This window comes from Pithys albifrons, chromosome 1 (genome assembly GCF_047495875.1).
Source record: "Pithys albifrons albifrons isolate INPA30051 chromosome 1, PitAlb_v1, whole genome shotgun sequence".
Taxonomy (NCBI): Eukaryota; Metazoa; Chordata; class Aves; order Passeriformes; family Thamnophilidae; genus Pithys; species Pithys albifrons.
This window is the reverse complement of record NC_092458.1, coordinates 117229714-117251395: the sequence shown is the minus strand read 5'-3', so window position 1 is coordinate 117251395 and position 21682 is coordinate 117229714. Positions and strand designations below refer to the sequence as shown.

The 21682-nt window shown below is 52.6% G+C and overlaps 1 protein-coding gene across 1 annotated transcript; it reads right to left on the bottom strand.

Annotated features, from left to right (window-relative positions):
- Positions 1-742: 742 nt before the first annotated feature.
- Positions 743-17655, bottom strand: MOGAT2 (monoacylglycerol O-acyltransferase 2). Its single transcript, XM_071573330.1, has 6 exons — positions 17539-17655; positions 12754-12932; positions 6812-7016; positions 5201-5375; positions 4640-4839; positions 743-3899 (listed from the first exon to the last, which is right to left on the bottom strand). The coding sequence occupies exons 1-6, from the start codon at positions 17630-17632 to the stop codon at positions 3745-3747; spliced, it is 1008 nt and encodes a 335-aa protein (XP_071429431.1). The 5' UTR covers positions 17633-17655; the 3' UTR covers positions 743-3744.
- Positions 17656-21682: the final 4027 nt, after the last annotated feature.

Below are 21682 nucleotides of genomic sequence, written 5' to 3'. Positions count from 1 at the left end.
CTCAGCATCCACAGGGGGAGGTGAATTCCTCAGCATCCATGGATGGAGGTGGATTCCTCAGCATCCACAAGGGAAGGTGGATTCCTCGGCATCCATGGGTAATTCCTCAACATCCAGGGATGGAGGTGAACTCCTCAGCATCCACAGGGGGAGGTGAATTCCTCAGCATCCACAGGTAATTCCTCAGCATCCACAGGGGGAGGTGAATTCCTCAGCATCCATGGGTAAATTCCTCAGCATCCACAGGGGGAGGTGGATTCCTCAGCATCCGCACACACCCCCTTGTCCACAGAATGAGCACCCAAGTTCTGTCCTTGCTGGCAGGGGTGGAGATAAAAGCACTGCTTGCTGGCACCTGCTCCCCTTCAAATTTAGGGGATCAGAAAACCTTCTTCACCAAGAATTAGGCATGAATTTTTTCTTTGCATTATTTTTCTCCTGTGCATGCCCAATGTTCTGTGAGTGTGTGATATCCTGTGCATTCGTGATTTTCTGCAATAGCATTTCATAAAGCCAAGTGATGCCAAATCCTTCCCATTGTGCTTTCTGTGTGTTATTTTCAGAGCATCTTCCTCCCAGAAAGGCTGTGCCAAGAGGTGAGCTCAGGTGATGGGACAAGCAGCAGAGCAGCTCACTGGCCACAAACCACAGAACTACCCCCAAAAAGTGTCAATATCTGCAGAGAGACCTGTATTTTTAAACAGTTTTATTGAATTTTTTAAATGCAAAGTGATGGGTTTGGGATGCACTTGCAATTTTATTTCCTTTCTTGAAAGGGAAAAAAGCTCTGTGGCATGAGGGGGGATGTTTAACATACCACATTTTGGGACTTCACTGAACTCAAAGCAGCAAATCTTGTCCTGAGCAGAAAACCACACACTTTTCTAGTTGTTTTTGCTGCAACAGCAAGAAACCTTCAACTCCATTCATTCTCAGGGCGGGAAAACAACTTGGTAGAACTAGAGCTACAGAAGGGCAAAAAAAGGCATTTTTTGCTTGGCTTTCCTCCTCTTGGAGAATGAGTCCATATTTTGTATTTCTCAGTCATCAGAGGTTTTGGGCTGAGCTCAGGATCTGAACCTGCTAAGTAAGGCAAATCCAGATTAGAGCCTCTCACAACAGAAATGCAGGAGAGATCCAGAGGGAAGAGGTGGGAGGAACACACAGACAGACAGGAGGGGAATACCAAGTCACCACACTTTTATTTTCTACCTTATTTTCCAATTTGGAATCTCGATGGAAGTCCCAAAAATGGTGAAATTCTAAATTTCTGCAAGAGAGGCAGCTGAATTTGTCTCTTCTGTTTCTCCAATCAAATCCAGGCACAGGAGCTGGGAGGGGACGTGCTGGGGGGGACACAGGGTGTTGTTCCAGCTGTAAATGGTCCCTGTTCTCAGGTGGCACCTTGGAGGTCCCTCAGCCCTGTTTGCGCCTCTGCTGGGTCAGTTCCCACTGCTGAGTCCAGCCCCAAAGGTGGTTTGGTCTGACTGGCAGCTCTGGGCACTTCTCCCTTCCTAAGGCTCCTCCTGCCCTGTATGGCTTTGGAGGAGCTTTAATCCCCCAGACAGCTCTGAGGACCTGAAATAGCACAGGAGCCCTCCCAGGGTGCCACCCAGAGACAGCTCTGGCCCTTGAGATGAGACCCCTCCTCGTGCTGAGCCCCCAAAATTTCAGGCTACAAAGTTCCCCATGAATTATTATTCTTAGTGTTCTGTTTAACACAAGGCCAGGACTGCCCTCTCCTCCTGGCTATGGAGGTCCCTGAGGGATCAAAGGCATGTGCCAGTCTGTGGATAAAACTGCCCTTGAGGGAAGCCAGTTCTGCACAGCCACCCCCCTGCCCTGCCCCGTTCCCCAGCACCGTGGGCAGCCCTTGCCACCAGGTCCTGCCTCTGCCAGGCCACCCCCAGCAGCTCCAGCAGCCCCTCCCAGCCCTCCCTGTGACATTCTCCTGGCCAGTCCTTTCTGCCTTTCCCCTTGCTCAGGATGGCATGGCCAGTCAGCATGATCTGCCTGGGGGTGGATGACCAGGGAGGGCAGGGAGCCAGGAGAAAGGAGAGGGAAAAGACCCTGGAGCCAGGGGACAGCTTGGCTGGTGGTGAACACCAAAAGAAAAGGGTGGGAGAAAAAGACTTCTACTTTTCTGGTGCATAAATCTTCCTCCTGCTCAGGCACCTCTGTCCTTAATTAAGGACAATATAAAAAAATCTATTAATAGAAAGCAAGGAAGAAATCATAGCAGGTGACCTGCTTTATTTGACTGGATTAAGTGTGGGATTACAGGATGTTTAGAAATGTTGATAAGGGCTGCACCAAACTCTTCCTTGTTGCTGCTTGTTTCTTGGGAATAGGAAGAATTTGCAGTAGGTCATGCAGATTAAGAATCTGATGGGATAACTTGATCAGGGAGGGAGGAAAGGAATAAGGAAACAAAACCCAGTGATGGCCCCATATTGTCAGCTGAGACAGAGTTTTTATTTTGTTGAACAAGGAAAATTTGTTTGAAAATGCAGTTCTTGCAATTTCAAGAACAAAACTGAAGTGCAGGAGGGCTGCAGGATTTTTGGTGGCTTCTCACAGGTGGGGAATGGGATGTGGGGAAGAAAAATGGAAAGGAAGGGAGAGAGGGAGAGAGAGGAGGTGAAGGTCCCAGGGTTTTGCAAAGCTGAGCTGAGCAGGTGCCCTCCTGCCACCTGAAACTTCCCTGCTGCAAAATCCCATCAAGTGCAGAGTTTAATGAAGTTCTGGATATCAAAAGCAGAAACCATTGAAAGTCCTGAGCAGCTTCAAATGTGGCTCTCCCAAACCCCCAGGGGTATTGCCTGCCCCAATCACTTCTCCCTTCCCTCCTGTCCTGGCTGTGCTCCCCTCTCCTCAGGCAATGGTCTCATCTGTAAAACAAAACACACTGTGCCCCCCTGCAACAGCTGCCCTTCCCATGCAGGGCTGTCTGGGACTCCAAGATTCCAATTAGGAGCAGGACTCCTGGAGCCCAGTGATGCTGAGCCCTCTGGATGAGCCCCTGACCTTTATAAACTGAATTCTAATTGATATTTCTAATGTAACTGCTAAATAACCTGCAGAGCCAGCTGCAGACTGAGCTCTGGGGGGCCAGAGCCAGAGGCAAGAGGCTGTGAAGTGCCCACCCCTTGCACAGCAAAGGGCACAGGGACCTGTGGCACAGACCCCCAGGGCCACCACTGGAGCCCAGGCCCCAGCTGGAAGAGCCCATGCTTCCTCACCCTTTCCTTCTGGGAGCATGAGCTTCCTGCTGAACTGTGCAACAGCCCAGAGCAGGGACAGGCATGAAGAGCACCCAGCAAACCTGTGTGTTTGTTGATCCAGGTGAATTATATTTTAAAAAACCATAGCATTCAGTAGAAATTGTGGCTCATCATCCCATTTCAGAATGAAAACAATGCAAAGGAGACTTTCAGTAATTCAGGTCTGACTGGAAATATCTGGAAAAACTGTCATCCAAGCCAGAATGGGAGTGTGCTGGGGAGTTATAACAGTGCTGTCCTCAGATGGGATTTTTTCTTCTCCTTCTTTATATCTTCTCTGTGTCCTACATGGAGAAGAAATGCAAAATGTGGCTCTCCACCCCTGCAAATGCTGGGAAACCAAGTCCTCTGTACACTTCATGGACCATGTTAACTGTGACTATGCTGAGGTTAAGAAATAGTTCCAGAGGAAGGACAAACTTGGAGTTGATCTCCATGGTTTCACCTTGCTGGAGGCACTCTATATAAACTCCAGGTGGCTGTCTTGGGGGACATTGTATTTAGCTTTGTGCTCCTCAAAGAGCTTGGACAACTCATTCAGGTATTTCTCATGGACTTCATTTACTTCTTGCTCGGAGGGTTTGTGCTTCTTCTGCACTGGAATTGGCTTCCCAACTGGAAAAGAAGCACAGGCATTAGGAGGAGCCAGTGCCAGGCCATCCAAACACACTGCAAGTGGAGTTGCTTCCACTTCACTTAAATTAAAGTTTTTGTGAAATATCTGGTCTTTAGTACAAACCAAGTTCTTTAGAAAATCATTATTTATCTGAGGTAAAACTAATTATTTTGATTCCTACCACCAGAATGAGCACCTTCCCATCTCCCAGAGCCAGCAGGAGCAGGACCAGGTGACTTCAAGGGACAGGGGGGTCCATGGGGTTCCTCCCTTGCTCTGGTCTCTTACTCAGATTGTGTTTGTCAAGGGACTGAAGGTTTCAATATCGTGTCACACAATCCCTCGCCCAACTAATGAAGAGCCTGGTGACACTGCCCAGCTCATAAAACCATTGAGCCAATCCAACAGGCTGTAATACCATTAGAAGTAATTGCTGGCTGTCAAACTGCATCAGTGGGGTGAGCTCCAGCCTTTCCCAACGGTGGCTGTGATTGCATCAATTCACAGACCATCAGCCACACTGTGGGCCAGGAGTGGGATTGTTCAAACCAGGCACAGCTGGCTCAAATCCAAGGATTTTCTCAAGCTGTGGTGTCCCACGGGCACAGTGCCAGCCCTGCCAGCCCGAGGTGTGCATAGTGCCAGCCCTGCCAGCCCGAGGTGTGCATAGTGCCAGCTCTGCCAGTCTGAGGTGTGCACAGAGCCAGCCCTGCCAGCCCGAGGTGTACCAGTGACTCACCCACGGTGCAGATGGGGCGCCGGTAGGGGATGACCCCGAAGCTGTACTGGAAGATGCCTCGGGCGTGGAACAGGGGCAGGGAGATGCCCATGACCTGCTGGAGCCGGTGCTGGACCCATCTCAGCCAGGAGCCCTTGGGGTTCCTCACCTGGTCAAAGAGGTCGTTCTCGCCGAAGGAAAAGGCAGGGACCAGTGGGGTGCTGTAGGAGGGGAGCATGAGGTGGGGTGTGAGGGGCAGCAGAGCCCACCCCACAGCCTTGCCCCTGCCCCACAGCCCCTGCCAGTGCCCCTGAGCCCCTGCCCCTGCCCCAGAGCCCCTACCTGTGCCTCAGAGCCTCTGCCCTTGCCACAGAGCCCCTGCCCCTGCCCAGCCTCCCCTGTGCCCATGCCCAGCTTCCCCCGTGCCCCTGCCCAGCCTCCCCCATGCCCATGCCCAGCCTCTCTCTGCCCAGCCTCCCCTGTGCCCATGCCCAGCCTCCCCCGTGTACCTGCCCAGCCCCCCCTGTGCCCATGCCCAGCCTTCCCCGTCCCCATGCCCAGCATCCCCCCACACAGCCTCACCCGTGCTGGATGGCCAGGCGCACGAAGCCCTTCCTGTGGCGCAGCAGCAGCGTGCAGGAGCCCGGCCGGGCATCCAGCGCCTCCTGTGCCCCTCCCACGATGATGGCCAGCAGGTTGCCCCCCTCGGGCCGCTGCAGTACGTGGGAGGCACTCTCCTTGTCAGAGGGCACCAGGCCTGGGGGGCACGGGGGAGGCAATAACGAGCATCTGCCAAACCCACCCCTCTGGTGTGACCTGGATGATTTTTATGCCCGTTATCCAGCCCTGGAGGGAGGCCAGACTCTTCATTTTCAAAGTCTTCCTGCTCTTTGACAGCTCAGCTGCCCTGAAAGGTGCTGGGTTTGCCCACAGCTCTGCTGGTGAACACACAATTATCCCTTTGCTGTCTGGCTCAGAAGTGAGAAATGGGGGGGGGGGGAATAGGAAAAAAATTAAGCTGAGAACTAGCTGTGCTTAAGCCCCAGGGAAAATCTGCTTCAGTTTGTTGGCAAGTGAAACCATATCCAATCTTGAACCATTCTAAAGTCAGGGAAACATTTGCTTTAGGTCAAAACATGAGTTTCAGTGGATGCTGCTAATTTAGAGTGGAATGTAATGCAGGATTTGGTCCCTTGATGTTGTTTACTTGCAAAAGTTAGAAATCTTTAATTCAGAAATGGCAAAGCAACATTGTTTTGATTATTTAAAAAATATAAACCCCTTGTTTCAGGGGCTGAAATGATTTGCAAATTAAAACCTCTTTGAGAAATGGATTTAATCGGCCTGAAAATGAGCTGTGCACGCAGCTCCCACATCACAGTGATTAAAGCCTCCTTTGCCTGGGCCAGAACTCTCCTATCTCACTGTTTTCATTCCTCAGCATCCATGTAAATATTTTTCAGCAGCAGGAGCCAGAGTTTCTGTGGAAAACAGGGTGATGGATGCCCTGGGGTCCATCAGATGGAACTCCATGCCTGTGTTTAGCCTGTTCAATTTGCCCACATACAGCTGGAGAAGTGGCCATGCCCAAGGCCACTGGTGAGGGGTGGAGGTCATCCTGCCAGTCCCCAGAAATCTCTCAAAACTCCCTTTCTCCTCTCTTCGTTTAATTTTTGCCTATTCCATTTCCTATTCCTTTTTGCTGCTTCCTCTCCTGCCATGTCATTTTGTAGCAGCATGAGCTGCTATTTTCATCCTCACCCTGGATGTTCCTCCCTGCAAGCAGAAGATACTTCAGAAAGGAGGTTTTTTCCTCCTTCTTTCAGTGACAACAAGAATTTCAAGCCTGAATATTAATTTTATGGAAAGAACGAAATCCAGGCCCACCCTGCCCTGCTGCTCTCAGCATTTCTGCTCACCATTTGCTCTGTATTTTGTTGTTACTCAGCACCTGGCACAGCCACGCCCTGAGCACAGAGACCATCTGTGACATTGAATTATGGCAACAACAACTAGGAGGGCAGCTTTTAACTTCAGAGAGTTTCTGGGGTGCCACCTGCAGTAGCTCTGTCCATGCATGGGGTCCAATAGGACACAGATGGGGGAAAACCAGCCCCTTGACTTCTTTCTCCCTGCTGCCTTCCCTCTGTGTTCCCCAGAAAGGCCCCCAGCCCTGCCAGCCACGCTCCTCACCTCCACTCATCAGGTAGTCCCTGAGGAAGGGGACCCGGAACCACAGGGACAGCATCATCAGGTGGGGGGTGATGCCCGGGAAGAGCGAGGAGAAGCCCGTGGCCTCCGTGCAGAAGTTGAGGAAGGCTCCTGCTGCCAGCACCCCGTGGGGGTGAAAGCCCAGCAGGTAGTTCTGCCTGGGGTCCAGCTCCGCGGTCTTCACCAGCTGGACACGGGGATGAAGCCAAGAAGGGGCCATGAGTCAGTGCTGTCACCTCTGGGGTGGAGCATTTGGCATGGGGAGCAGGTGAGGCACTCCTGGAGGGGTGTCCTGGCACTCCCCATGCCTTCTGCTGGAAAAGATCCACTGAACAACTCCATCCTTTTTCACTGAGCTGTGTTTTGTTGCCTGTATTTCCATCTCCTCCCACCCATCAGCCCAAAATCACTTTTCCAAAGGCCAGACCCTCTCGTTGCCTTGAGCTGGTCCAGATGCTGTTGTGAACTGACTTTGTGCAAAATGTCCCCCAAGACATTTTCTAATATGGGGGGGAAAAAGCTAAAGAGTTGGGGAACCACCAGCCCTGCAAGTGTTCAAACCCCATGCAGAAGTGGCACGTGGGGATGTGGTTTGGTGACAGGGGGACAGTTGGACTCGATGGGTTCAGAGGGCTTTGCCAGCCTAAACAATTCCATGATTCTGTGATCATGGAACCACCACAAAGTTCCAAGGACACTTGTGCACCAAACTCTGTGCAGTTCAGAGTGTCCCCCTGAGGCTTCTGGTCCCACCTGCCCTTGGGGCACAGTTGATGGTGTGTGCTCTCCTGGGAGCAGCCAGAGCTGCAGGTTCCTTGTGGGGGTGGCACTCCCTGTCCCCCATCCCAAGGGATGCCCTGCCCTGCCCTCTGTCCCAGGGGTGCCTTTCCCTGCCCTCCATCCTGGGAGTTCCTTTCCCTGCCCTCCATCCCGGGGGTGGCACTCCCTGTCCCCCATCCCAAGGGGTGCCTTTCCCTGCCCTCCATCCCAGGGGTGCCCTGCCCTGCCTTCCATCCCAGGGGTGCCTTTCCCTGCCTTCCATGCCAGAGGTGCCCTGCCCTGCCCCTCTGCCCAGGGGTGCCTGTCCCTGCCCCCAGCATGGCTCATTGCCCCGCTGTCCCAAGCACTGTTGACTGTTCACATGTGCCCATTCAAGCGCTGCCCCTAATGAGGGGATGGACAAACAAGGTCCCGCCGTGCCCGGGGCAGGGTGTGCAGGCAGGACAGGAGCAGGTGGCTGTCACTGAGTGCCCAGGGCCCCTGCCATCATTTGCTCTTCCTTTGAGTGCTCTCAGCTTGCGTCACAGTTTCCTGCATCCACCTGCAGCTCCCAAACAGCCTTTGGTCTCCAGGAGATGTATAAGCGGCGAGGAAAGGCACTCAGTGTGCTGGAAACTGCTGCATTTCAGCGTCTGTGTTGCCCTGGGGAAAGAAGGTCCCCATTTTGTCCCAGTGTCTGCTCACATCTGGATGATCTGGACAGGACTCACAGAGAAACCAGGGAGCTTGTACAGGACTGAGAGGGAAATGTGCAGCACAGAGACTTGAGCAAACTCTCTTACACCACAGGTCAGGCCCCTGGACTCTGAACCACCCTCTGCTTCTGGAAACTGTCACACAGACACTCCATCCTCCTTCTGGGTTGTTCTGCCCATTCCCTCCTTCCCTCTCCACCTGCCAGAGGTCAGTCTCCACTCCCAAACTGCTGGGGAAGCTGATCCCTGACTGCACAGCCCCTCTCCTGCTGTCCAGCCCCAGAGCAGAGCTGGGGTTGGGGTGACAAGGGGTGAGACTCTCCTCCCTCCTGCCTCAGATGGACTGTCATTTCCACACCCTCTGGGTGGCCTTGCTGCTCTGCTCTGGTCTTTGTGAGTGAATTGAACACTTAATAATTGTCAAAGGACTTCAGTGTCCAGCCAGGCCAGTCTTACTTGTGTGAGCACCTGTCTGACCCAAATGCTTGACCCAAGGTTTTCCTGGTAAGACAGGAGCAGTTTCCCATCTCAGAGGTGCCTGGGGAAGGCCAAGTTAATGTCTGAAGACAAAGAGCTGCAGCAGCTCAGGGTTGTGCTCTCCAGACTGAGCCGTGGGTGTGCTGACCCCCTCAGCTGCCCCTTGGCATGGTCATGGTGCTGGCTGGTGTCCTGGCTGCTGGCAGCAGTAAGGATCCCTTCCAAAGGTGTTATGAAGCCTTCTGGATCCCAGATGGGAGTGAGCATGGCCTTCCTAATAAATGATAATCATTCAGGTTGGAAAAGCCCTCTAAGATCATCCAACCATTCCCCTGCACTGGCAATGCCACCACTGACCCCGTCCCCAAGTGCCACATCCACACACCTCTTTAATCCCTGCAGGGTTGGGGACTCCACCACTGCCCTGGAAAGCCTGTGCCAGGGCTGAACAAACCTTTCAGTGAAAAATTTACTGAATTTAAATTTGTGTTTTGACAGATGAGATCTATTTTATGCTTCATCATGGAGAAATACATTGATAGCTACAGGTTTTCAGGCTTGCAGTGATTACTTTGTAACAGAAAACTCTCTCTATTCTCTGCTCAAATCTGGGTCCAAGACATGGTGAAACCTGCCCCTGTTGCTCCAGCTCCTGGAGAGACATGGTGAGACCTGCTCCATGCAGTGCCAGCTGTGCCAGGGAAATGCATATGCCAACCTCCAGGAGCTCTGATAAGAGCCCAGGTACTGGTGAGGATCTTGAGCAAATTAATCCAAATTAATTTTTAACTGGATTAGTTAAATAGCTTTAACATCCCAAGCAGACGCTTTAAGATGGATTTAAAGTGCCCTTCATTTAGTATTTGTTTTGGTTTGGTTTTAATTCATTTTGGAGGGGAATTAAGCTAATTGGAGTTAGGGCTTCTGATTGACTTTACCAGCCCAGGAGTTCAGCACTGATTTTACCAGCCTGATTTATTTCACCCTCAGCATGTGGCTGGGTTTCCCAATGGACTGGACTGGACTGTCCTGCCCCAGACCATGGCAAGATTGAGAACAGGCAATTCCCTGGGTGAGGCTGTGCAGTAATGCACAAGGAGAGGCTGGGCAGACCCTGGCACAGGTTGGGCAGAGAAGCTGTGGCTGCCCCATCCCTGCGAGTGTCCCAGGCCAGGTTGGACAGGGCTTGGAGTGACCTGGGCTGGTGGGAGGTGTCCCTGTCTGTGGCAGGGGATGGAATGAGATTGGCTTTTAGGGCCCTTCCAACCCACACTGTTCTGTGACTCTCAGCCCACAGCAGGCATCACTGGTTATCTGTTCCATCCTAGTCTGGCCCAAACAGATCAATTTTAAACCTTTTGGTGTATTTTACACAGCCTTATAGTGCAACTGAGCTCAGCCATGTTTTGGAATCAGAGAATCACAGAATAATTAAGGTTGGAAGAGCCCTCTAAGATCATCGAGTCCAGCCATTCCTCCAGCTCTGCCAAGGCCACCACAGACCCATGTCCCCAGGGGCCACACCTACACAGCTTTAAAACAATTCCAGGCCAATTGCTGACCTATCATGAGGGTATATTTAAAAAAACAGGTACCAGAGCAGGGTTAAAATGCAGGGGAATGAAGCAGAAATAACTCTCCTGGGCAATGCACTGGACCCTGACTTGGTTTCTCCCTGCTTTTTTCTCATCCACTTAAAAACACCCCAACTCACTCAGTGCCCGAGCCTTTGACTCCCAAACCATAAACTAAAAAATTATAGAAGGGGAACAATCCCAGTAGCAGAGTGGTCCTTGTGCAGGGGTGTGATGAGCAGAGGGAGCTCCCTGCACACAGCACAGAGGCACAGCCCACACTCTGTGCCCAGGGCTCACCCCTCTGCCTGCTCCCTGCACAGCAGACATGCCCAGGCATCCCTCAGTGCAGGGATTAAAGCTGCTGCCCAAAATAAAGCAGCAGGCAGCTCCTGCTGCCCCCAAACACTGCTGCCTGGCCATGCTCAGGTTGCCCCTGGGATTGGGGACGATTAGGAGCTGTGGTTAATCTTCCCAGAACGTCTAATTCCCCAGGGCTGAGTAAACTGTGTACACACAAATCCAGCCCAGGGTGCTGGGGCAACCTGCTCTGTGTACCTGCACCCCACTGTCCCTGCTCTGTGTCCCTGCACCCCACTGCCCCTGCTCTGTGTCCCTGCACCCCACTGTGCCCCTGATCTGTGTCCCTGCTCTGTGTCCCTGCACCCCACTGTGCCCCTGCTCTGTGTCCCTGCTCTGTGTCCCTGCACCCCACTGTGCCCCTGATCTGTGTCCCTGCTCTGTGTCCCTGCACCCCACTGTGCCCCTGCTCTGTGTCCCTGCTCTGTGTCCCTGCACCCCACTGCCCCTGCACTGTGTCCCTGCACCCCACTGTCCCTGCTCTGTGTCCCTGCACCCCACTGCCCCTGCTCTGTGTCCCTGCACCCCACTGTGCCTGCTCTGTGTCCCTGCACCCCACTGTCCCTGCTCTGTGTCCCTGCATCCCACTGCCCCTGCTCCATGTCCCTGCTCTGTGTCCCTGCACCCCACTGTGCCCCTGAGCTGGTGGGGGCTTTGGGAAGTGAGGGTATCCAGCCTGGGGAAGAGAAGACTCTGGGAGACCTGAGAGCCCCTGCCAGTGCTTAAAGGGGGTCCAGGAGAGCTGGAGAGGGACTTGTGACATGGATTGGAGGGACAGGACACAGGGAATGGCTTCCCACTGCCAGAGGGCAGGGATAGATGGGATACTGGGAAAGAATTCCTGGTTGGGAGGGTGGGCAGGCCCTGGCACAGGTTGGGCAGAGAAGCTGTGGCTGCCCTATCCCTGGGAGTGTCCAAGGCCAGGCTGGAGCAACCTGGGATAGAGGGAGGTGTCCCTGCCCATGGCAGGGGCATTGTAAATAGATGCTCTTTAAGGCCCCTTCCAACCAAACCATTTATGATTCCATGATTATGTGACTGAGAAAATATTCTGGGGAAATAGCATTATGTGATTCCTTGGTTATAATGACCTTTTCATTATAGGGATTTTTTTTTCTGCTGTTCTTTTGTGGACCCCTCTCAGTTTTCTCCCAGACCAATGGGCAGAAAGACTCCATCGAGCCCTCCCTGCCTTCACCCAGCGAGCTGCAGCCAAACCCAGTCCTGTGCTCCCTCTACCGGTCTGTACTGGTCCTCCTGCCAAGGCCACCAGTCCTTACAAAGGGACAGGAGAAGCGCCACCGCTGGGCTGAGCTGGCGGCGAAATTTTAGCGAAGAGGTTGGTCCAACCCTGCACAAGTGCACAAACAACGTACAGAATATATATTGAATGTAGTTATTGCAGTCATATATATCCAGAATCACTGTATGGTTTGGCTTGGAAAGGACCTTAGAGCTGTTCTGATGCATTGCTCAGTCTTGCGCCAGCCTGTGGTGGCTCTGGGGCAGGACCTGGTGCTGCTCCATCATCCATGTATCCAAGGGGATCCCAGGTAAAGAGTAAAGGCACGGGCCAGCCACAGGCATGAAAGTAAAATGCGGGAATGTCCCAGAAGTCCTCTCAAGAGAACAGCAGCTCTGTGAGACTGCCCAGAGTGTGCCCAGCTTCACCCATCCACCCCTTCCCCAGCAGAAGGGGGTGCTGACATGGCAGGACCTCTTGGATTTTGGTCAAAACTTGGCCCTGTGCCCCCTGTGTAAATGCTGAGCAACCTGAAGGGCAGGAATGAGGCAGTATAGACACGGAGAGCAGGGAAGGGAAGATTTCCCCAACTGCAGCAAGGTTAAATCACTGCAAAAAAAGCAGATGGTTGAAGGATGAGGTGTTGAAAATGGTGGTCTGCATTTTTTTGGTGTGGGTCTTCCAGTAAAGTGGGAGCTGGGAAGGCTCTCCTTCACCACCAGCTGCCAGCAGCCCAAGCCACGAGTGCTGTGCTCAGCCTGCCAGGGCAGAGCTGGTCCCTGCGGTGGCACTTACCGTGACAGGGAAATAGTCCCTCATGTGCCTCCAGACGGCGCAGCCCCGCAGCGCTCGGCTCCGCCGGCCCCCCCTGCCGGGGGTCTCCCTGTCTACCACCCACCACACGGCGTAGAGGGCACTGAGCAGCCAGAAGCGGGTGAAGAGGAGGGCGATGAAGGCGACTGTGCAGCACTGCGCTGAAAGAGAAGCCAGCAGTGACTCGGCAGCTGGGGCAGCTGGGCCTGGGGAGAGGGATGGTCTCTGGGAGAGGCTCTTCTGTCCTGCATGGAGCCCAAGTCCCCACTGGGCTTCCTGCTGGGTTACTTTGGCAGTGTGAAGGCACCTCTGAGGCAGAGGTGGTTTCTTTTCTGTCTGCCTCGGGAATGTGAGGAGGAACCAACCACCAAGCTCTCCAAGGCCACCATGTCCCCCTCTTCGCAAAAGACTGATGGGCCTCACTGCATCCAGAAGGTCCTCATGGACCAGCTCTCTATCCCTTTGCTGTCTGTCTTTTCTCTGGATTCTTTTCTCTTTTCCCTGATCTCTGCAATGATAATGGCCTTGTTTTACCCCAAAATTCCTGTTAATACTCCTTGACAATACCTGACATTTTGCAATGGCAGCAAAATGGCTTTATCCTGAGCTAATGATTCCCCATTTTAATTGTGCCCTTGATTTACACCCACATTTAAGATTTTACTCTTTATTGAGTTTCTTCGTATTGATTTTGGACCCTTTTCTCCACTTCTCAGGTTCTCTCTCTGCTCTAATTTTGGTCTCCAGAGGATTTTCAATTCTTTCAACTCGGTGTCATCACAAATTTTGTAAGAATGCTCTATTTCATTCTCTAAGACATTAATGACTTGGGACTTTCCCAAGTCATTAAAGACTTCTCTGAGCTGCTTCCAGTCAGAGCTCAGCTTTGACCTCCACCACCTACCCCCCTCATACCCTGTATTTTGGCATGGGAACAAGAGAAGAAAAGTCTGTGTGCAAAGAAGCATCACTTGGTACATGAAATCCCACCCAGGCCCAACACTGTCTGTCAGCAGAGACTGGGAAATGGTGATGGGCACAAAGCTGCCACCTGGTAAAGCAGATGCCCTACAATGTGCCTGGGAAGAGCTTTGTCCTCTCCATCTGTCCCTGTGGAAGCCCTGATACTGCTTGGGAAGGAGAAGACTGAGCTAAAATAAAAGCCAAAACACCCATTTGCCCAAGTCCTTTGCCTTCCCCAGCTCATGGGTTACATCATGTGTTGTGTACTTTGTTCTTCTTTGGGTCTCAGCAAAGATCCAGCCCCAGGGCTGAAGAACATGAGGATGGAGATGCCCTACTCAGCTTCAGCTTCAGCTTCAGCTGGGAGATGGGCGCATCCACCCCCTCATCCTCTCAGACCTGGATTTTGATTTTTGGAAGTTACCTGGCACCTGTTCTCTCCAGCTCGTCTCAGCTAAGGCCTGTCAGAGGAGTGGAATGGGATGCTCTCATTTAAGACCTTTCTGTACCTCCTGTTTGCTTTTACTTGAGGATAAATAAGTAGATCCAGTTTGTAGTCAGGGTTTTTTGTGGCAAGTCCCCCAGAGCTTTGTGTGGAAAAGCAGTGGGGTTCTTTGGAGCATCTCTGTGGTCTCCTCTGGTCCTGCTCTGAGTGTGATGAGAGCAGAGCAAAGCGGGGGAATTCCCTCCCTCAACCTGCTGCTCCCACTTCTTTTTCAAGTATCACAGACACAGACTTTGCAACCCTTGAGGGGAATTGCACAGAGCATGACCTGCAGCTCCAGGGTCCACATGGCAGAGAAACACAACAGAGGTTGCAATTTCCCTGCACCTTCGGGAGCCAGGTCATCAGGTCTGCTGCAAAACTGCCATGCCTAGTTCTCTTTTTATCATACTGTGCAAAGCTCAAAGTACATTCTGCAAAATGAAGGAGTTGTTCTGGTCCAAATCCACACACTTATCATCCAAGAGAGACTTTATCTTGCAATGATATAATTATTAATTTCTCCTAAGATTTATTTCCAATTCAACCCTTTTTTTTCTTTTTTGCAGAGCAGGATTTGCACACAGTGACCTTCACTCAAGACTAGTTTTTGCTGTGTCCTTTACGACTTTCTGGTGCTCTGTGGGAAAGGAGCCCATTCCTGTCCCATGCCATGGGCACACCTTCCACTAGACCAGGTTGTTCAGAGCCCCATCCAGCCTGGCCTGGAACACTTTCAAGGCACACATTGCTGAGGTCCCCAGTGCCAGCCTGGAGTCCCTGGCAGTCACCACCTGCACAGATGCTGCACCCCATGGCACAGCCAAGCCTAGTCAGGTTGCCCCAGGCTGTGGACTACGCTCAGTTGCCAAGGAATCGCTGATCACTCTGGCACGGTGTGGCCTTTGAGCTAACCCTGGTGACTCAAAGGGTTCAAAGGCTGGATTTGGTGTGCCGGGTCTGCACTGGGTTTGTTTGCATAGGCTCAGCCCTGCACTCAAGGCTCTGCATGGTGTGCCTGGATGGATGTCTGTGCCAGGATGTCTGTGCCAGGATGGATGTCCATGCCCGTGGAGAGTGGGAAGGAGGGAGGCAGCAGTGCAGCAGGCATGGGCACCAGCCGGCTGATTCCAGCTCCTTGCAGAAGCCTGGCTGCTCTGCATGAGGAGGGGGCACTGGGCAGTGCTGGGACCTAGTGAGGTCCCCACTCCATGCCCCTCACCCCACCCTTGGCCCACACACCGTCCTTCCGGCAGCTGCCAGCATCTCAAACAAGTGGCACCTCTTGTGCATCCTCAGGAAAGCGCGGACAGTGCCCGCGGGCGGGAGGGATGCGAAGAGGGGACCGGGCTGCTGCCTCATCCCGCCTCCCGCGGGGCTGGATGAATGGATGAGCCCCGAGCCCCGCACTTCGCTCCCCCGGGCTGCAATCGCACAGCGGGAACAGCGGGAACAGCGCCGCGGGGAGCTCTGCCCGGGGCTGTGCCACTGCCTGGCAGCGCCCAAACCGGGCTGCGGGAGCCCTTTCCTGGCGGCAGGAACACAAATCCCAGACAGAGCAGCAGCCGCAGCTGAATCCTGCCCACGGCGGGTCCGAGCGCTGTGCCCGAGCGTCAGAGTGGTGCTGGGCAGCTCAGGGGACAGAATTAAGGGCATCCCTCGGCATCGAGCTTTGGCAGTTGTTAAACTGAGAAATTTTAGGTGGAAAGCTCCAGGCTTGAAAAATCTTTGTAAAATGAAACAAAGCAGCTGGAATCACTTCATAAGATTTGGTTACCACCTTTCTAATGCATTTCTTAACTGCTTTTGTTTCAGACTGTATCACAAAGGAGCAGCCCAAAATCAAATTGCATTGTTCCAGGGAAAGATAATAAACCCTGGAAGATCAGCCGTGGAGGAGGAGCAGGTTTGGGTCTCATCCTCATTCATAGCAAGCAGCATTTCCCTGCAGGAAGTAGAGCTTTTGTTCCAAGTAATTCCACATTAACCTACAGCCCTGGAAGATTCCTCCCCCCTGGCCATTCGCTGTCCCTCTGCTGGCTCCAGAAGTCATTTCCATCACTGGAAAGTCAAGTGCCAGCTTGCTCCCAATACCAAGAAGGGAAGAACCTCAAGTACAAATTGTTTTACTGGAATACACTGTTAGAGCTCCCCAGGCCCCAGCTGCATCCATGCTGGGAATGAGGATGTGTTATTGTATCCCGGCCACATCTCCACTGCATCCCATCCCATCCAGGCACCATGGAGGGAAATGTGGGTGCGGGGACAGAGAGGGAATTGCCGAGCATCCCAGAATGTCCCAGTCAGTACAGCTGGGTCCAAGGCTGAGTGGCTCTGGAGGTGTCTGTGTGCCAGGACACAGGTACACCAAGATTTGTGTGTTGGGGCTGGTCAACAACTGCCTTGCCACGGTGAGGGAGGAGCTTTACACAAATCCCATCCAAAATTCCGAATTAGCAAAACAAAGGGAAACTCTGGGATGTCACCTTCCAGCCTGGCTCCTGAGGGCTGTAAATGGCCCCAGAGCTTGCACTCCCTGATAACCTGTCTCTGATACTCCCATTTCTTTATTTCCCTAACAATAGGAAATTCCGACATGTCTCCTTCCTCTCTTTGATAACCTGCCTCTGGGTTTCCCATCTCTTTTTTTCCGGGTTCATCCTATCCAGCACTGCTCGAGTCTCCTTTCCATCGGTACCTGATGCCCTCCAGGCAGCAGCGGGTTTGGCTGGGTCTGTTTGCTGTGTGTCTCTTCCCTAAACCTGCTTGGGTTGTCTTGGAGGAATGTTCTTTAGGGATGTGCAGGGGGGTCTCTATGCAGGGAAGTGCCTGTTCCCACCACTGCAAAGCTGAGTCCCCGCTGCTCTTTCCATCGTGCCACTCCTCGAGCACGGCAATGCTGTTTCCACACCTAACGCCGAGAGGGCAGCACCTTAGACGGGGAAAACACTAAACCTGAAGAGCAGGAGAAGCTGAAAACCCCACCGTGGTTTAGATGCTCCCTAAGACCTTTAGACATTCCCATTCACAGCAGGCAGCCAGAGACTTCCCTGGTGCCACCGTGCACTGAGCAGATGGTGAGAAGGAACCAAAAATACTGGCAGAGGTTACCCAGGGAAGCTGTCGCTGGCCCATCCCTAGAAGTGTCCCAGGCCAGATTGGATGGGGCTTGAAGCAATCTGGGCTGGTGGAAGGTGTCCCTGCCCCTGGCAGGAGGTGGGAGTGGAGGATCTTTCATGTCCCTTCCGACCCAAACTATTCTCGGATTCCATGCAAAGCTTCTCTGGCTTGTCAGAGAAGGAAAGGGAGATGTGTCTTACCCAGCCCCAGGAAGCTGAAGACCCACTGGACCACGGCTGCCGTCTGGAGCCTCCTCTGCAGCGGGACGGAGCGCGGCGCGAACTCGACCTTCATCTTGGGCTCTGCACGAGCGTCCCGGAGCAGGAGGAGGAGAAGGAGGAGGAAGAGAGTGGAGAATGCAAAGTGCAAAGTCGCCCGTCAGTGTTTGCTGAGTGTTACTGTACAAGGGATTGTGCAAGGTACAGTGCGGCCGTGGCTGTGCCCGGGGAGGAGGGCACGGGCACTGCCGGGAGGTGTCACCAGCTTTACACCAAAGTGACTCACCGCGCTGTCGGACCGCGATGGGCTCATCCTTCTACCGCCCACAGGGGAAGCAAATGCGACTCAGGACACAGTCCCGCGTTCAAGTTTCCCGTTTCTTTCAAATGTTGCAATATTTGATGCTGGCAGGGAGGATGAGGCATCCGTGCCTGTGAGCCAGGCTTTATTTCCCCTCTGCCCCTGCAAACCCCACGGTGACCCTGAGTGCCCCGGGATCTACCGGGCTTTGCCCAGCAGGAGGGGACAGGCAGAAGGGGCAGGCACTGGCAGGTCACTTTTATTTGCAAGTGTTGGGATGTGGGTGGGTTTCAGCCTCAGCCGAGGAAGTGGGGAGAGGACAGAAGGATTTCCGTGCTGAGCACTGGGTACATGGGCAACCTCAATGCCTCTGCCAGGACATGGATGGATGGATGGAGGATGGATGGATGGATGGATGGATGGATGGATGGATGGATGGATGGATGGATGGATGGATGGGGCAGACAAGTGCCCATATGTATCCTTGCACGCACTTATGTGAGTGTAGAGAGAGGAAATCCTCCCTCTCTTTTGCATTTCCAGCCCCAAGCAGGTGCAGGATCTGAGCCTCTGCCTAAGTGCAAAGAGCTGCAATTTATTGCACGGGGAAAAAACACGAACAAACACAGAAATTTGGGAGAAAAAAATCCTTGGGGAACTGACAGGCCACTCAGGTAAACAAAGAAATCATCTTGTGAGAGGCCTGAGAAAACCAAGGGTCTCGTTGTAACCAGGATACAGATTAATACCGTGAACAGGCTGCGCTGAACAATGAGCCGATGAACTGCCAAAGCACCGGCACAAAAGGCGTCTCGCTTGTCTAAGGGGCGTTTCAAATCCCCAAGGTCACCGCGGCCAAGAATTACAGAACAAAACTAAAATCAGCCTTTGGCAGAAGCAAATCAGAGATGGTAGCTGAACAAATAATCCCTCCCCTTTGTCAGGCCCACGGCAGACGTCGGGGTACGAGGGATTTATATCTGCTAAACCCCATTTCCCCCAATCACTCAAAAAACAGGGCTCTGGTGAAACCCCAAAGGATCTTTTCCTAAAGACACCGGTTTCTTTAAATGAGTTGAAACTGGTTTAGGTTTCCCTTGAATCTCTCCCCATCCTTTGTGTTCTGCTGCAAGTGTCAGAACCCTGCCTGCTTTGAGAAAGCAAAGGAGGTTTTTAACTCTTTCAGCGCCGTTGCCTGGAGACAGGATATTTCCTGGTGGGAAAGCAGCAGTGATTTCCCAAATGCTGTGCAGAGATCTGCGGGTCCAGGGCTCCTGGTCTTCCCAGGCTCTGCAACCCCTTCACAGTCAGGGAGGTGCAAGGTGGGACCAAGGAGGAGTTAGGGTGGTTATCCGGGAAAATTCCTTCCCCAGAGGGGCTGTCCAGCCCTGGCACAGCTGCCCAGGGTAGTGCTGCAGTCATCATCCCTGAAGGGATTTAAAAGCCATGTAGATGTGGCACTTGGGGACATGGTTCACTGGTGGCCTTGGCAGTGCTGGAGGAATGGTTGGACTCGGTGGCTTGAGAGGGCTTTTCCAACCTTACCAATTCTCTGATTCTATGAAAAGTCCTTGCAGGGACATCTCTGGTTCAGTGATGTTTCGAGGTGTTTTCCACCCATCAGTCCTGTCCTTGTTGGAGCCCAGCCATGCCAAGGAGCTCTTTTGGTGTTTGCAAGTGAAAAGGGTCACGCCTGTGCCTTGGGGACACCCAGACACGCAGGAAACATTTTCTACTCCCCAGAATTTCAGACTAAGCCCTAGAGCAGTTGTATTGCTTATTCTCAGAGCAGTTGGATTGCAGAGTCTCAACCCTTTTCTTGTGGCTGATTCTGACAAGCAAAGCCCCATGCTCTGGATTCATCATTAACGAGGCGGCTCCTTGGAAGGGCTGACCAAGGAGTGCAGCAAAGATCAGCTGGGTAATAAATATTTATGTCCTGCCCTGCTGTGGTTATGTCATTTGCTTTTTGTCTGTCTACTTTCTTAAATCAGGAGAGAAAAACACCTACTAATGGAGGGCTTAAGTTAGAGAGGGATCACAGATTTCCAGACAGTCAGGAGGAGCTGGGAGAGATGCATCTCGCTGCTAAGTGTAGATAAAATACAATTTGTGACTTAGAATCATAGAATCACAGAATCATTTAGGTTGGAAAAGCCCTCTGAGATGAGTCAAACTGCTGTCCCAGCACTGCCAAGGCCACCACTAACCCATGTCCCCAAGTGCCACATCCACACAGCTGTTAAGTCCCTCCAGGGATGGGAACTCCAGCACTGCTCTGGGCAGCTGTGCCAGGGCTGGACAACCCTTTGGGGGAAGAAATATTTCCTAATTTCCAATCTAAACCTCTCTTGGCAGAACTTGAGGCTGTTTTCTCATCCTGTCCCTTGTTCTCTGGGGACAGAGCCCGACCTCCCCCTGGCTCCCCTCTCCTGTCAGGGAGCTGCAGAGAGTGAGAAGGTCCCTCTGAGCCTTCTTTTCCTGTTTTAGGGAAGAGCAGTCTTGTTCCTGAAGTACTGAGCTAGCTAAGCAGTAGGTGCCATGCCCCAGCAGTGAGCTCTGGTCTCTGTATCCCATATCCTGATTCCTCACACAGCCTCATTTTCTGACACACTCAGCCACTCACACACGTATGGGCTCCAGCTACATTCCCCTTGGCTCTCCCTTCTTAGTTATTTATAGTCATTTATCCATCTCCTATGGCTTGCATTTAGTCTGGGAACATTAAGTTCCTCTAATCCCTCAATAAGTCATCCCCTGTAATCCCTTTATCAGTGCCCCCTGTGACTCCATCGAGCAATGTCCACCCCGGAGCTCAGCAGGAACCCATAACCCTGAGTCAGAGCTGGAGGCTTTGCAAGCCCCCAGGCTTTGCAGATCAGCACGGGGGGATGTGCCCAGGAGCCTGCCCAGGTTGCACAAGGAGAGCTGGCCAGGCTCCAGGGTGAGGGCTGGGAGCCCAACGCAGAGGATGCGCAGGAGGCAGTGCAGGGAGCAGAGCAGAGGCACGTACAGGGTGCCAGGACAGTGCCCAGCTGCCACGACAGTGCCCAGCTGCCAGGGCAGCTGCTCATGGCTCCTTCAAAGTCCCCTGAGGAAGCCCCAGCACATGCACACCCTGTGGGACTTGCTGTCCCAGCAGCAGAGCTATAAGCACTTCTCAGTCCACTGCTCCTCTCTTCCAGTCACAGATAACCTTTGATTTACCCTAAAGTCTCTCAGTGATTCCAACATACTCCTAGAGCTTCCCAGCAAACCAATTACCCTCCAAACTATCAGAATTGTCAAAATTACCAGAAGAAAACTGAAGGTATCTTATTAAGAGTTGTCCAGTGGTTTCCCTGAGTTCCATTCCTTCCTGACCTATCACTCCCCCAGCAGTGCCTCCCCTGCAAGGTCCTCCTTCTCCCCATCACCCCAAACCTACACGATACCATTGCACCAAGCTTGGTCTTGGCCCCTCCCCAGCTCTGAGGGAGGGTGTGGGTATAACAGAAGCCCCCTTCTGCCTGCTGGATTTTTGGGTTTGGTTTGTTTTTTTAATACAAATTCTTTCAAAATACAGTACTTCAGATTTTACTCCCTGTTCTACCTGTTACAAAATCACTTCCTCGGAAAACTGTCTCTGTTACACCAGTGGTTTTCATTAAAGAATTTCGTGTCCTTTAGAGCACTTGAATTATTGGTCAAATTATTCTTTTCATGTACTTCAATTATTCCCTTTATGCAGCACTCTGATATGGATTTGCTTTGGCTCCTGTCCCATTTGGCCTTGAAACACTCTCCCAACATATATGAATCATAAGCAAAGTTGACAAGGAAAAC